Source organism: Heloderma suspectum, chromosome 2 (genome assembly GCF_057233095.1).
Source record: "Heloderma suspectum isolate Gila_16-S chromosome 2, 16-S_ref, whole genome shotgun sequence".
Classification (NCBI taxonomy): domain Eukaryota; kingdom Metazoa; phylum Chordata; class Lepidosauria; order Squamata; family Helodermatidae; genus Heloderma; species Heloderma suspectum.
This window is the reverse complement of record NC_139459.1, coordinates 346,123,866-346,137,444: the sequence shown is the minus strand read 5'-3', so window position 1 is coordinate 346,137,444 and position 13,579 is coordinate 346,123,866. Positions and strand designations below refer to the sequence as shown.

Below are 13,579 nucleotides of genomic sequence, written 5' to 3'. Positions count from 1 at the left end.
GCTGCACTCAAAAACTGTGGCAGACATCTCAAGCAATGCTTTTAAGAAAAAGATGAAATCCAGCAGGAGGCATTTAGGGTCTCCTCCTTACTTTCTTCCCCACTTCTTTGCCCTTCAGTATTTACTATTGCCTCTAGTACGGGAGAGGAATGGTGGTTGTAGTGTTTTTAAAAAATAAAACATCATAATGATTTGGTCTCTGTACTTGATTTAAGTTTCATAATGTGCTCTTGGCACTCTTAATTTTATGCATGACATTTCTCATAAGAGACCCCTATTAAAATTGCTAACTATAATTTGTGTCTCTGTGTGTGTTTTGTTTGGAAAACCAGGGGAGCACTTCCTACTGTCAGGTTGGAGTTAATACACTGACCACAGTTCAGGCATCCCATTGTATCCATTCTTTTCATACTCAGCATGTCCCCTGTTGTCTTTGAGCAGGAACTTGAGTAATAGACTGGATTTGGACAACACAATAACCCACAATGGGCTAAATAACCCACAATGGTTTATTTAACTGATTGTGGGTTATCGTGTTGTCTGTTGGGAAGTTTTAAATCCATGATGGCTTATTTGCCCAAAATAACCCACTCTGATAACCCAAGTTCTGCAGTAGGGGGTTATTTAACCCACCATGGGTTATAGTGTTGTGTGGTGGGCATCGTGGGTTTTTTTGATCCCTTACAGAGTTGTGCTGTGAGAGTGGTTCAGATAGCTGCTGCTCTGCTCCTGCGCGTGTTCTCCGTGTTAAGGAAACAGGCTACACGGGCTATTTCAGTAGTGTCTGTGGGGGGAAATGCCAATTGGGAACACCTTAAGTTTGCAGGATTGGGACCAAACGTCACACACAGCCTCCCCTAGTCAGGAGGCACCTGATGCACCATCAGAACCCTGCACAATTACTCTTTCGAGCACTACAGCTGTGTATGAAGTTTTGTCCCAATCCTGCAAACCTCCAAGGTTTTATAGCTGGCCCCTTTTGTGGTGAACCTGGGGTTTTCTGTCCTTTGTAATTGTGCAGCGTTTTGATGGTGGATGGGGTGCCTCCTGCCTGGGGGAGGCTGTGGATGAAGTTTGGTCCGGATCCTGCAACCTTCTAGTGCTTTAGAGGTGAAACAGTGCCACTGCTGGGGCAGGAGGACTGCAGCAAGATGGGGTGAGTCAAATTACATACAGTAGCTTAATTAGCTACTCACCGTAGCTTATTAGCCTGGCTGTGTGGCAGGGCATCGTGGACTATTCAAAAGAGAAGCTACTGTGAGTAGCTTATTAAGCCACCATGGGTTATCGTGATGTCTGAATAATGTCCACTACTTTTGCAAGTCTGCCTGTCCTCTATTTTCTTCTGAACTGTTTTGGTGATGTGAATGGGAGCAGTACCGTCAAACCAAGAGAAAAGGGACTTCTGTTTGGAGTTGTTGCAACAGTTCACCTGGCGGATTGGGAGGTGGGAAGCTCTTCTCCCTGCTTTCGGACAGCAATCCCCACCATCATCTCAAATCTATTTGCATGCCTAGCAATTGCCATACACTATGGAGAGGGGCAAAGAGCAGTGTGCTTAATGGAAAGGGTACACAGAATGATAAGCAGAGGTGAGCAAGACAGTGCAGGCACTGGGAAGGAGGGGCCAAAGCAAGAGGGAGCTGGGAAGGGGTAAAGCCAGCTAGGAAGGGACCCCCCCCTGCTACAATTCAATCTTCCGGCCATGTTTCAACAAGCATTTCCAACATTTAGGATGGCCCTGCCAGTGTGTGTACTTCACAACTTTCTTGTCCCTGTAAAACACGTGTCGCTCAAGTTCCTATGTTTTTTAAATGTTTGCCAAACAAGTCACCTGAGCCGAGTTACCTGGGCCTTACCTTTCCCCAGAGAGGAATTCTGTGTGCTTTACTCACGTTTATAAAGACCGATAGCCTGGTTGTCTTCTTTAAAAACTTGGGAATTAATGGCTGCTAACAGCAGCCCTACATCTCTTGAACAGAAACTTAAAAAGAAAAACAGTCTGGGAACATGCTCTATGCTTCCTGCCAGAGAACCCTTGTTGCAGAGTGTTAGGAAGCCATGCTTGAAGGCTCCTACATGCTTACTAGGGTGCTCTAGGACTGCAGCTTCCATGGCAAGAACAATAGAGCTTGTTCCTAGAGAATTTTTCTGGTTTTCTGAAAAAGATCCAGGGGTGGGATGTCATGTCAGGATCCTTAAGAGTGAAATATAGGAAGGAGAATGGCTTCAGGAGCCAGGATGGCTGGGTGGTGTGAGAACAAGTTTCTGGGAGGAGTGTTGGTTTTATCTGATCAAAGCAGGTATCAGGCCTCTGAACGTTCTTCGGCAGGTGGATCTGAGTAGTGTTGGCAATTGTATGTTGTGCGTTGTATGTGCACACACGTGGCCCCCCACACCAGCAGACACCTGATGTAGTTGGAAAGGTTGTGCACCCCTGCCCTAAATGACACCATGCACCATAATGTCTCTTATCCAACTGCAATTTACTGGGCATCTCACCAGAAAGGATTCCATGTTTAGAACAGGAAAGGGGGAGCTGTAGCTCTCCAAGCGTTGTTGGCCTCCCACCAGCTCCAACCAGCATGGCCAATAGTCAGGGACAATGGCAGTTGTAGTCCAACTTCTGGAGGGCTACAGCTTGCCCACCTCTGATTTAGAATTATCACTGGTTCCTACTGTCGTGTACATTTTGTCATTAGTATCAGCCACACACACAAGTTGAAGGTAGCAAGTTTGGGGGGGATCACAAGATTAACCGAAGTACCAACACAATTGTAAAAGCCATGGGAGGAAGGCAAACACAGCCCAATGTGGGTGTGGGTATGGAATGATCTGGGAGGGGGGAAAGCAGGGAGAAATAGAATGGAGTGTCCAGAAAAGAGCAGGCTGGACTCGCTAGAACGCTGGACGGGCATGTTCCATACTGCAACTTTCTTGCAGGTCCCACTTAGGTCTTTTTCAGTCCCATTAAGGCAGTAGTTTTGAAGTGCAGGGACTGCTTTCCAAATCAGCTTGTTTGCTGTGTATTACAGGGGATGCTGGGGCATGTTCCAGGGTGATTGCACACTCACCTTATTGTTAGGCCTTACTGAGTTGACTACAGTGAGCTGAGTCAGCCCTACAAGCCCAATATGCCCCCTGTGCACTGAAGAGGAAGGTCAGTAGTGGTGCAGTGGGCAAACTGTCAAATGCCTCAGAAAGCTGCTCTGCCTTTACTGAGCCCATTGGGGAACCTTGGGGTTCCTCAGACGACTATTTGAAAATAATCCTTAAGCGTTACATCTTGACCATCAAGTTAACTGGTCAAATTTCCAACTTCATTGTAGCATGCCATGAGGAAAGATGGTGCAAATCAACCAGCGTAGATGTGGATTTTTAAATAAAAATATGTTAATGGGAGACACAGAGTTTGCAGTCTGGGTTTTATTTCAGTATCTGTGATCATGCCTGTTGCAAAACAAGATGCCCTAATGCAGGGGAAGGATAAACTGTCCTTCCTTCCTTCCCCAAAGATAAAGCAACTTGGCAGAGTACACTAGCAGGAATAAACCCTATTTTCCCTTCCTAAACTGCAGCTGTCTTTGGTTATGTTGCTTGTTCATTTTTGTTGCAGAAAGTTCCCTGTAGGCCTATACATAAAACTTATTTTTGATTTGGTATTTTAGAAGGCAGATTTCTCAGTAAGTCTAATACTAGCCTCTGGACATTACAGCCAGCCAAAGCAGAGAAGCATTCTCTGGTGCTGCTAAGATTTTTCACTACAGGTGCACACAGGATAAATAGCAACAGTGGAATGTTGAAGCAGGAAATGTTTTTCTCCTTCCGAGGGGCATCAGTTGACACTGCCTTGGAATGTGAGGCAACAGTTACAGGAGGGGCAGCAGAACCGCTGGGCCCCAGGGGACACCATTTCCCTTTTCAATGTGGCCCTTGCAACTGGTGTGTATCCCCTTATCTGCTTTGGCTTAATGTTGTGTTTCTTTGCTAAAGACTTGGCTAGGACTACCAAGGCTTGGGTTTGGCTTTTGGGTGGGTTCCTTAGACAAGCTGCCTGTCTGTAGGCTACAACTTAGGGATGGTGCTAAACACTTGGAGACCCCCAATTTTGCAGCTGGGATATGTCTGCCCCCACTACCGCCATCTATACCAACCCACCATCTATTGAAATGCAGGGAGAGGACGTGGGGTTACACCATTTCCAGGGGTGCTGTGGGCTGCCTGGGCAACTTCGCCTCAGAGTCAGCTCTAGCTTTTTGCTCTCTGACCAAGGGAAGCACATTCACACAATCCCTTGGAGATATGCTTCGGCTTGCACTTGTGTTTGCATACGGAAGTATGCTGTGTGTCTGTTGCTGGTGGATTAATCATCAGACTAAAAAGGTTCTCCAACCCCTAGGCTCAAAATTGGAACTAAGAGTAGTTGTGAATGGTGAAAAGATGAAGACCTCAAATCTGTTCTGTCTCTTCTTCACATGCAAGAAGCCCGAGGGAAAACTGCACTGTTTTAACAGATTTATTAGGGCATAAGCTTTTGTGAACCAGAGACACTGTCAGTTTGGCTAAGAAAACAATATCACATTGCCTGCAGCATGAGTCACTCTGTTGTTCTTCTGTATAGATTTCTGCTCAGTCTAAGAATATCACAGAGCCCCTGTTTCATGTTGCATTTCATAGCACTTGGCCTCCCTGTGTATCAAAAATGTCCCTCTCTATACCTGTGTAAGCATATAGAGTGTTGGATCCAGAATCCATCCTATGCGAGTGGAAGACATCTTGCACAAGTGCAGCAACCACTTTCCACTTCCGCAATGTCTTTCTGCTAGTGCAAGGATCCTGATCCAACAAACTAACTTCCACTGGGTTCTTATGCAACATTGGCAATGCAGAACACCCCGTTAGGGCTAAGTCATCTTCCTTTTTCCGTTCTAATGACCTTCTGCTCTTGCTGCCGCTATCAACAGCTCCCAGGATTATCTTATTCAGAGCACTCCCTTTGCAAAAACCTGAAACTTGCAGTAGCCTTGGCAAGGCAGGGAGAGAGGCTTATTTTCCCCTTTTCCCCTACATGTGCAAGCGGTCTCCCCCAACCCATCCTTATCCCTCCTGTGCAGCAACAGTGCAAACTCACTTTCTCGCTCCTGGCAATGGCTGCCACCCACCCTCCGTCTCGCTCTGAGAAGCACCTGGAGAGTCACACTGGCTGCTCTCCTGGCGAGGCATTTGCTGCAGCAGAAGAGTAGAGCCGGTGGGGCCCTCATGAGCACTCCTTGCAGTGCCTCCTGAAACAGCAGAAGCAGCGGGCAAGGTGCATCTTGTGCAGCACTTTGGCAGACTGCGCCATTGCCACAAATCTTCCAGCCCAATATAACTGCACCACTGGAGTATCGGATGCTTCATGCATCTGATGAAGTCGGCTCTGGCCCATGAAAGCTGCCGCCACAATAAATCTGTTCGCCTTTAAAGTGCTAGAAGACCCTTGCTTTTGCTGCCAGACTAAAGGCCAATGGGAGGGGGGCACCTGCCACAGTTCATGGGTCAGTCCCGTTCATCAAAGTGGGAGGAGAGGGTGAGGGGCTGATTTTTTTTAAAAAAACATCAAACACGTACATTTGTGAGGAGAATCTAATCCACCCCCCCACACACACCAAATTCCATCAATTTTACCCCAGTATCGGAGGCAAGACCATGTTGCGGTAAAGAGGTGGAGAAGATCCCCTCATCTATGCTCTCCCTTTGGGGTAAAACTCAAGATACACACACACTTTAGATGTGAATAGGGCAGATATGTAAATGCTGTGTCTACCCCATGAAGTCAAGTTAAGGCCTAACTGTGGCTAACTCTCGGGAATTTAGCACTCTAACATTCCCACTGATTATTTTCACCTTCACCTCTTAGCCCCCTATTTGTCCCTTTGTAAAAAGTTTGAGAGGGCAAGACTATTTTCCTCACTGGGTTAACAGCCCTATTCCTCTTGAGCAGCTGTTCCAGTATCTGTTTCATCAGGTGAGCCTAATGAAGCTTCAGCTGTGAAAGTATTACAGAGATACAACTGCTACATTGCACCCTCACATGCTCACTTCTTCTGGAGTCTGAAGTGGTGTGTGGCATTTCTCCAAGGCTGACCCTGTAAGGGCAGGAGGCTGCTTGGCTGGTTTCCCAGACAACAGCGCTATTACTCCAGTGTAATTAGCTTAGGATGACCATTTTTACCCAAACCACTGTGTGGTCAGAAAGCTTGCACACTTGTGCCAATCCGAGCTGAGATGTTCACAATTTCATAAGCCATTCTTCTGAATCACTCCATGTACAAACATGTTCTTCCCTGCACACCCCTGCAGGTTTTGAGGCCTGATACAGTGGTGGTGCACATCTGCACCACGTGTCCCCGGCAAACATTTTCATGCTCAAGTTATCCTCTTCTAATTGGTCTCCATAAGGAAACCTGCAGCTTGTGGTGTAGGAGCCAGTCTGACACATTTCCATTAATATTCATGGCTTAACGTGCAAGTCTTCACCACTGCAATGGTTTTCAGAGAGATGGAGTTGACAACCAGGCTGTATGACTCCTTTACACAAGGAAGAAAAAGGAAGCAAAAAGAGTCAGCAGGATTTGGGTTACTGTAACTCAGGTAAAGCTTCCAACAATTCCCTCTGAGAGACTCCCGTTTTCTCAAAGGGGTTCTATTTTTCAGCTAGTCCTTTGTCCATGCGCGTGTCTCATCATGATCACTTTTTTGCTTGTCCACGAAAGCATATACTCCTTGTGCAAATTTTCACTCATCCATGTGTGCCTGCCTGGCATCTTCATTAAAAAGTTTTCATGTGTGCACGCACACACCTCTTCCATTTGGGTGCGCTGATCTTACCCGTTTGCTGGGGGCTGGTCCTTTGCCACACCTGCCTCTGTTATGAGCGGCAGGCAGCACAGCGGAAGTCTGCTTCTTTCACGGCACTGTAGCTGCAGCCCACGCAGGCAACGTGGAACCAGGCATCGCAGCCATCACACTGGACCCATTCCACCATCTCGTCCTGGGGGAGGCGGCACCGGGGTGCCGCACACGGCTCAGATGCAGACAGAGTCTGGGAGAACACTTGGCAAGTGCCCCCTAGAGGGTTCTTCCGAGGCCGACCTCGCCGTTTCCTGCAAGAGAACAGAAAAGAATAAATAATAAGCACTGCTAATTTTCTCACCATCAGCACAGCACCTTTCTGAAGTGCTGGAAGTTTATTCATTCTTTTTTTTTTTAAAGATCAAACTTGAACTTTCCATGATTCAGTCTGGTATAGTGAATTGTATTGATTAAATACCACTTAATGGAGGGCACATTTTAAACACCAAAATTCACTACACAAAAATTAATAGTGGCGATGGGGAATCATCCCATCATGTTTCCCCTGCCTCTTCAATTCATTGTGTGAATCAGTCCTTACAAGAGACTTTAATCCAGTGAGGAGACCAACTGTATCTCATAAGAAACCATGTCCTCAGCACAGCAACGGGGGGAAGAGAAGTATCAAGGGAGGGGAAGCTCTCAGCGTTGAGTTGTTCTTGTATATCCTATTTGTGCATGAGCAGAAGGAGGGAGAGAAGGAGAGAAAGAGATCTAGAGTCTTCTGGGAAACAGCTTATAGTCAAATGGTTTCAGTTCCAAGCTGCCACTCCCACCAAACCCAGAGAAAGAGCCACATTCAGCCCCCTTCCCTGGCTGCTCACCTCCCAGCCCCCTTTTCCATGGCAGGCTGCCCCTCCTGTTGAGTGTCGCCCCAGCAAAGGGGTCTCCAGTGTTCTAAAAGCCTCAGGCCTCACCATACTGCCTTCTCTTTGACAGAGGAATAGGCAAATTGCCACACATGTCTCTGCTTCAGCATAAGGAACTTGTTACACTGCCCTGACGGGATTTACAGCTAGTAAGTTGATTCTAATACCTCTGCTCAGTTTACATGCCTATTCACTGTCACTAAAGGAAGGACAGTGTGTGTGTGTGTGTGTGTGCGTGTGCGTGTGAGAGAGAGAGAGAGAGAGAGAGAGAGAGAATGAATTACTAAGAAGCCTATGAGGCAAGACTATATACAGCAATTCCACATCTGTGGAATACAGCCCCAGGTGCAGAATTTCAATGGCTGAGAATTTCGCAGTGTTCACCTTTCTAGCAGAATAGGTTATAAACCTGTTGAGCCAGAAAGTTCTGCGAAGACCTGAGAGAGATTTGGGGTGTGTGTGTATGTTGCAGAGCTGGAAATTTGCAGATGAGGGCAACCAAGAAGGAATGGGAGGAGTGTTGGAGCACCTTTCATATGATGCAAGTCTAGAATGCTTGGGACACTTTTAGTTTAGGGGAAAGATGGACTAAAAGGGATCATGCTAAGGGTTTGTAAAACTGGACATGGTGTGGAGAAGTGCCCCCTACCCTGCTCTCTTTCATAATACTAGAACTCAGGATCACCCAGTGAAATTGACTGGCAGTAGATTCAGAGCTGACCAGTGAAAGGACTACTTCACACGACACATAATTTATAAAACTCAAATGCCACCAGACATGGTGATGATCACCAACTTAGATGGCTTTAAAAGGAAATTAGACAGATTCATGGAGGATAAAGCTGTCAATGGCTACTAGTCATGATGACTGTTTATTACCTGCAGCATCAGTTTTTATGCCTCTGTATGCCAATTACCAGGGCATGGGTGGGAGGGTGCTGTTGCACTCACATCTTTCTTGTGAGCTTCCCATGGGCATCTGGCTGGCCACTATGGGAACAGAATGCTGATCTAGACAGGCGTTTGATCCAGAAGGGCTCTTCTTATGTTATAAGTTTCTTTCACCTAAAAGGCTCTGTGTCTCCTCCCTTATTTCCTCATTCATACATAGCCCCCTATGCCCTTATTTAATCCGAGTGCTGTTCTTGCCACCACACAGGTCCTGGTAAAATCACCATGTGTTATAAAAGCTCAAACAGAATATAAACAAAAGATCAGTAAGTGTGCAGTTTTACATGGGCAGCATGTAAACTTTTATGAGTTTTATCTCCTGTACAACTTACATGCTGGTTTAGCAGGCATGAGAATTCTGGTACCTGGAAAGAAGCTGTGGGTTCCAAGGTTTATAAGGCCTGGGGGAAGGCAGGCATGCTAGCTGTGGTGGGTGAAGAAATCAGCACTAGAAGCATCATCCATATACACTCAGATTTGGACATACAAAACTGCATTATACCAAGTTAACCATTGGCCCATCTAACCCAGTACAGTCAACTCTGACATGCAGCTCCCCACCACAGTTTCAGAGGTCAGAAGTCTTCCCAGGCTTGCCATATCGGCAACTTGACTATTCTGGTGGTTCCTGCTGGTGTGAGCTATGCTGAATATAACCTTGTGTTGCACCCAAACTACGGAATGCGCTCCCTCAAGAACTAAGGTTGGCTCCCACTCTCTTGGCTTGTGGAAAGGGTGTGGAGACACAACTTTTTAATTCAGCCTTTTAAAATACATAGTTTTGATATTTTACTGGGTTTTTAAAACTGTTTTTAATTTTCTTGTTTTTACTGTGTTAAGGTTTTATTGTTTTAAATTGTTGTACACCGCCTTGAAGGCTTTTTAGCAGATAAGGAGATACATGCATGTTAATATTATTACTATTAATAATAATCCTTAAACAGGGACTCACCCAGTGGGCGTGATGTGAAGCTTTGGTCCCACGTCTTCCTGCAGGTTCTTGCTTCCCTCTGGCGCTCTCTGCTGGTGTCGCAAGGGGTTGCTGCTGCTGCTGTTGTGGCAATGCGTGAAACTGTTCAGCCGCTGCTCCTTGCCCTGCTCCTTGCCCAGTGGTGGCTGCTCCTCTTCCAGACGTGTGATCTCGTCGTCCAGTTCGGGGAGCAGTGTGTGAGCTGACTTGCGGCGGTTCCGAGCAGCCCTCGGCTGGGCGGGGGGTTCTGCACACCGACCCCGGCCCAGGGAGAAGGTGAACGGCTGCGGCTTGAGTTTGCTGAGGCTGCCGATGGAGCTGAGGATGAGGGTGGCTTTGGAGCGGCAGGAGAGGGAGGTAGGCGAGTGGCGAGACAGCGGGCGGATGCGGTGATTGCCAGATGGCAGCACTGGGCGGAAGCCACAGGAGGAGGCCCATGGGGCTTTGGGCTCTGTGATGGCAGCAAAGTCCTGAGGTCGAACGCGGACCTTCTGGAAGAGGAAGCAGAACTCAGAGCTGCTGTGTGGGGGTGGCAGGGCACAGCCCTCGGGCACTGGGCTGGGGTGGCCGAAGGTCAGAAGATCGCCGTCATTCAGGTCCGCCCTCTGGCCATGGGGTATGCGGACGGCATTGACATAGGTACCTGAAGGGATAATTGGATGAGAAATGAAGGATATCTTTATACACTGCAGGCTTCCCCAAGCTGGTGTCCTCCAGGTGGGTGGGACTACATCTCCCATCACTATCCTAGTCGTGCTGGCTGGAGGTGATGGTCATACCAACCAGTACAGGGGTACTGTTGCTGGGTCTGCATTACAGTTGTTGAGGTCACCACACTGTTCCTGTAGTTCCGTCCATAAACAGCACAGGGACTGTTGTAAATTGTGGGTGTCAAGCATGCAGCGTCAGGGCGCTGAACTGCAACAGTCACTAAGTGCTAAGAATCACGAGGAACGACGCTGCATGAAGAAGTCTGAAGCACAGTGGTCCTCCGTCATGTGCTGGCTGTTCCTTCATGCAGCCAGAGGTGTAGCTGTGTTAGTCTACTGAAGCAAACATGCACACACACGTACACTGATGTGGCACTTCAAAGGCTAACAAAGGTATTGTGGCAGAGAGTTTTGTGGAATCAAGCCCACTTCATCAGATGCACGAAGCGTTATCCTTAGTTGGCATATATATACATACATACAAATATACAGTGGGCTGGTTCGCACATCACAATGGCAAATCGTTGGTTAATTTGCTGAGATGTGAGCCGCTTCCAGTTTGCGTAAACAACCTACGAACACCCCATTTGTAGGTTGTTCACGTGACATCCGAACGTGGACACTCTGGGTTGTGAGTTAAACAACCCAGAATTAACCAAACAACTAACTGTAGGTTAACTCTAGGTTTTTTAACCAGTAAACAACCCAAAGTGTCCAGGTTCAGACATCACACTAACAATCTACTAATGGGGTGTTTGTAGGTTGTTTATGCAAACTGGAAGCGGCTCGAGCACAGCGCTCATCCCCACAAATTGTGAGTTGACCCACGATCTGCTGCCATGACGTGCAAACCAGGTCATTCACACACACACATATGTATTTACATGAGGTTATAGAAAGAAAAATGTAAACAGTGGAGCCAAAAGGCCATTTGACCTTTGTACAGAAGTGGCATAAACTATCACTTGCATTTCATGGCTATTTGGATCGATTATTTATGTTTTTCCCCCCTATATCCCCCTGTGTGCATCTGCATGCCAACTGAGGATAACGCTTCATGCATTTGCAGAAGTGGGCTCTCGTCCACAAAGCTTATGCCACAATAAATGGGCTCTCCCACACTGGAGGCAATCAAGATGAGGCTGGACAGCCATCTGTCGGGGATGCTCTGACTTGGATTCCTGCACTGAGCAGGGGGTTGGACTCGATGGTCTTGTAGGCCCCTTCCAACCCTACTATTCTATGATTCTGTTTGAAGTCACACACAAAAAAAGTTTCATGGCACCTTTAGAGAACCTGGTTCCACTGCTTGGGAACTGCTGAGTCATTTTGTGAAAAGAAAAAGATGTTGTTTGGATGCTTCCATTGGTACTTTAGGGAAGCAGAAATGGACAGATGAAGAAGGAAGTTCAGATAAACATTTTGGAGTGTTGCATTCCTGTTTGCTATATATGCAGTTCCTCTCCACTAGCCACATTTAGAATATTGTGATGCAGCAAGACTCAGTTTACAGTGAGACATCATGAGGGTTCATCTAGAACTGCACTAGCTGATTCCCAAACAGCAAACATGCAGAACCAAGGCAGGCTCTCAAACATCACCAAAAAACAGTCGGGAAGCACAGAAATCAGAAAGAATGCAAAAGGAGACCGTTGTTCCCCAAACTGCCAACAACTAAGAGTTATTACAGCTCAAACATGTTTCTAAATGCTGGGTTCCTTCTTCAGGAACAATCTTAAACTTTCAAATTCTGTTAAACTGCTGGTGCTGCATGCCCAAATATTAGCTGTTTTAGTACTAGCAACGATTCCAAACCTTTTTGTCTCAAACTAATTTTCCAATGAAAGATCTGCAGCCCTCCCCATGCTCTTACTACAGAGCACACAAGTCCAGTCCTTCATACATGCAACGCACCGAGGATTAGGTGCCCAGAATGCAGGGCTCTCCTCGCAATGGTTTGGACTCAGTTTAGGCCCACCCAGTGCCAGCCCTGGGTTTGTGAGGCCTCTGGGTGAGATACCTTCAGTGGGCCCCCTCCTTCGGTGAGTCCACCTTCTCACTGCCATTGTCACCAGCTGCTATTGCTCCTCATCCTGTTTTGCATCATGGCTACCACTTGCTTGTTTGACAGTCGGAGTCAGTGAACAAACAGGCAGTGGCTTCCCCTCACCACCACCACCACCACCACCACCACTGCCGTCTGGGTGAAAGGCAGGAGAACAAGCAGATAGCAATGGTGAAGAAGAGCAACAGCTCCAGGGGGCTCTTGTCAGGGAGCCTCTGCTGGAGTGTGGGCCCTTTGCAGGTGCCCAACCATACCTACTCTTGCGGCTAGCCCTGGCCCCACCCCTTGGGGGCAGACACTTCCAAAGACTCACCATGAGTGCTGCAATCCACCAGGCCAACGCGCCACTCCCCAGCTGTACTGTCAGCATCCCTCTCTGCCTGGATCTCTGCATGGATTCGTGAGATCAAGGCTGGGTTCTGCTCTGACACCAGAATGACGTCACAGACCTCGGCTCGACGGCCCAGCCGATAGGTGCAGCTGGGCCTGGCAGGTCGGAAGGTGTAGAGATCCCGGTTGGGTGAATCCCCAGGGGAAGCTGGGCCCATCCGGAGTAACTGAAAGCAGGGCAGGGCCTCAGAAAGCATGACTAGCTCCCTCCGTCTTCCACAAGCATAGGAGGGCCAGCTGTCAAGGTCCCGACTTCACTCACGATTGAGGTCAGAGTTCTAATAGACTGGAGTGGGAGTCTGACAGTAATGATGAATATTTAGATAACAGGAAGACTTGCAGGTTTCACTCAACTCCACAGCAAGTCACTAAATCCACCTTCAGCTGTGATAATGGTGAACTTTTAGAAGTATACTGAGTTCTTTACTGTTCATTTATCGAAGGTATAGCAGCATTGGGTGCAAAGAAAAATGGTCTACAGTGCAAATTGAGATTGTTACAAATAAGGTTTGGCTAACTGGGTGCCCCTGAACACAAGCTCTGCAAAACGACAGGTTAGTCTGTAGGTGAAAGAATTGGGATGGGGGCGTTTTGTCAGTACAACTCACAAACCCCCACCCTGATCATCCTTATTGCACAGAAAAGCAAAGACTTGCCCCAGTCCCGCAACCCGTTTCTGGTCACAGAACTCTCGGAAGTCCCCCCTAAACTTGCTTCTCGACAAGTGCAG

The 13,579-nt window shown here is 47.5% G+C and overlaps 1 protein-coding gene across 1 annotated transcript; it reads right to left on the bottom strand.

Moving 5' to 3' along the window:
• Window positions 1–3,420: 3,420 nt before the first annotated feature.
• TCF19 (transcription factor 19) lies at window positions 3,421–13,046 on the bottom strand. Its single transcript, XM_084830532.1, has 3 exons — window positions 12,773–13,046; window positions 9,667–10,327; window positions 3,421–7,145 (listed from the first exon to the last, which is right to left on the bottom strand). Exons 1-3 carry the CDS (start codon window positions 13,044–13,046, stop codon window positions 6,911–6,913), a joined length of 1,170 nt encoding a protein of 389 aa, XP_084686658.1. The 3' UTR covers window positions 3,421–6,910.
• Between the last annotated feature and the right edge of the window lie 533 nt (window positions 13,047–13,579).

Coding starts and splice junctions, on each gene's coding strand:
- TCF19 (XM_084830532.1), bottom strand. CDS start 13,046: ATGCTTTCTGAGGCCCTGCCCTGCTTTCAGTTACTCCGGATGGGCCCA. Junction 10,328..12,772: donor GGTGGATTGCAGCACTCATG/GTGAGTCTTTGG, acceptor TTATCCCTTCAG/GTACCTATGTCAATGCCGTC. Junction 7,146..9,666: donor CTTCACATCACGCCCACTGG/GTGAGTCCCTGT, acceptor GTTCTCTTGCAG/GAAACGGCGAGGTCGGCCTC.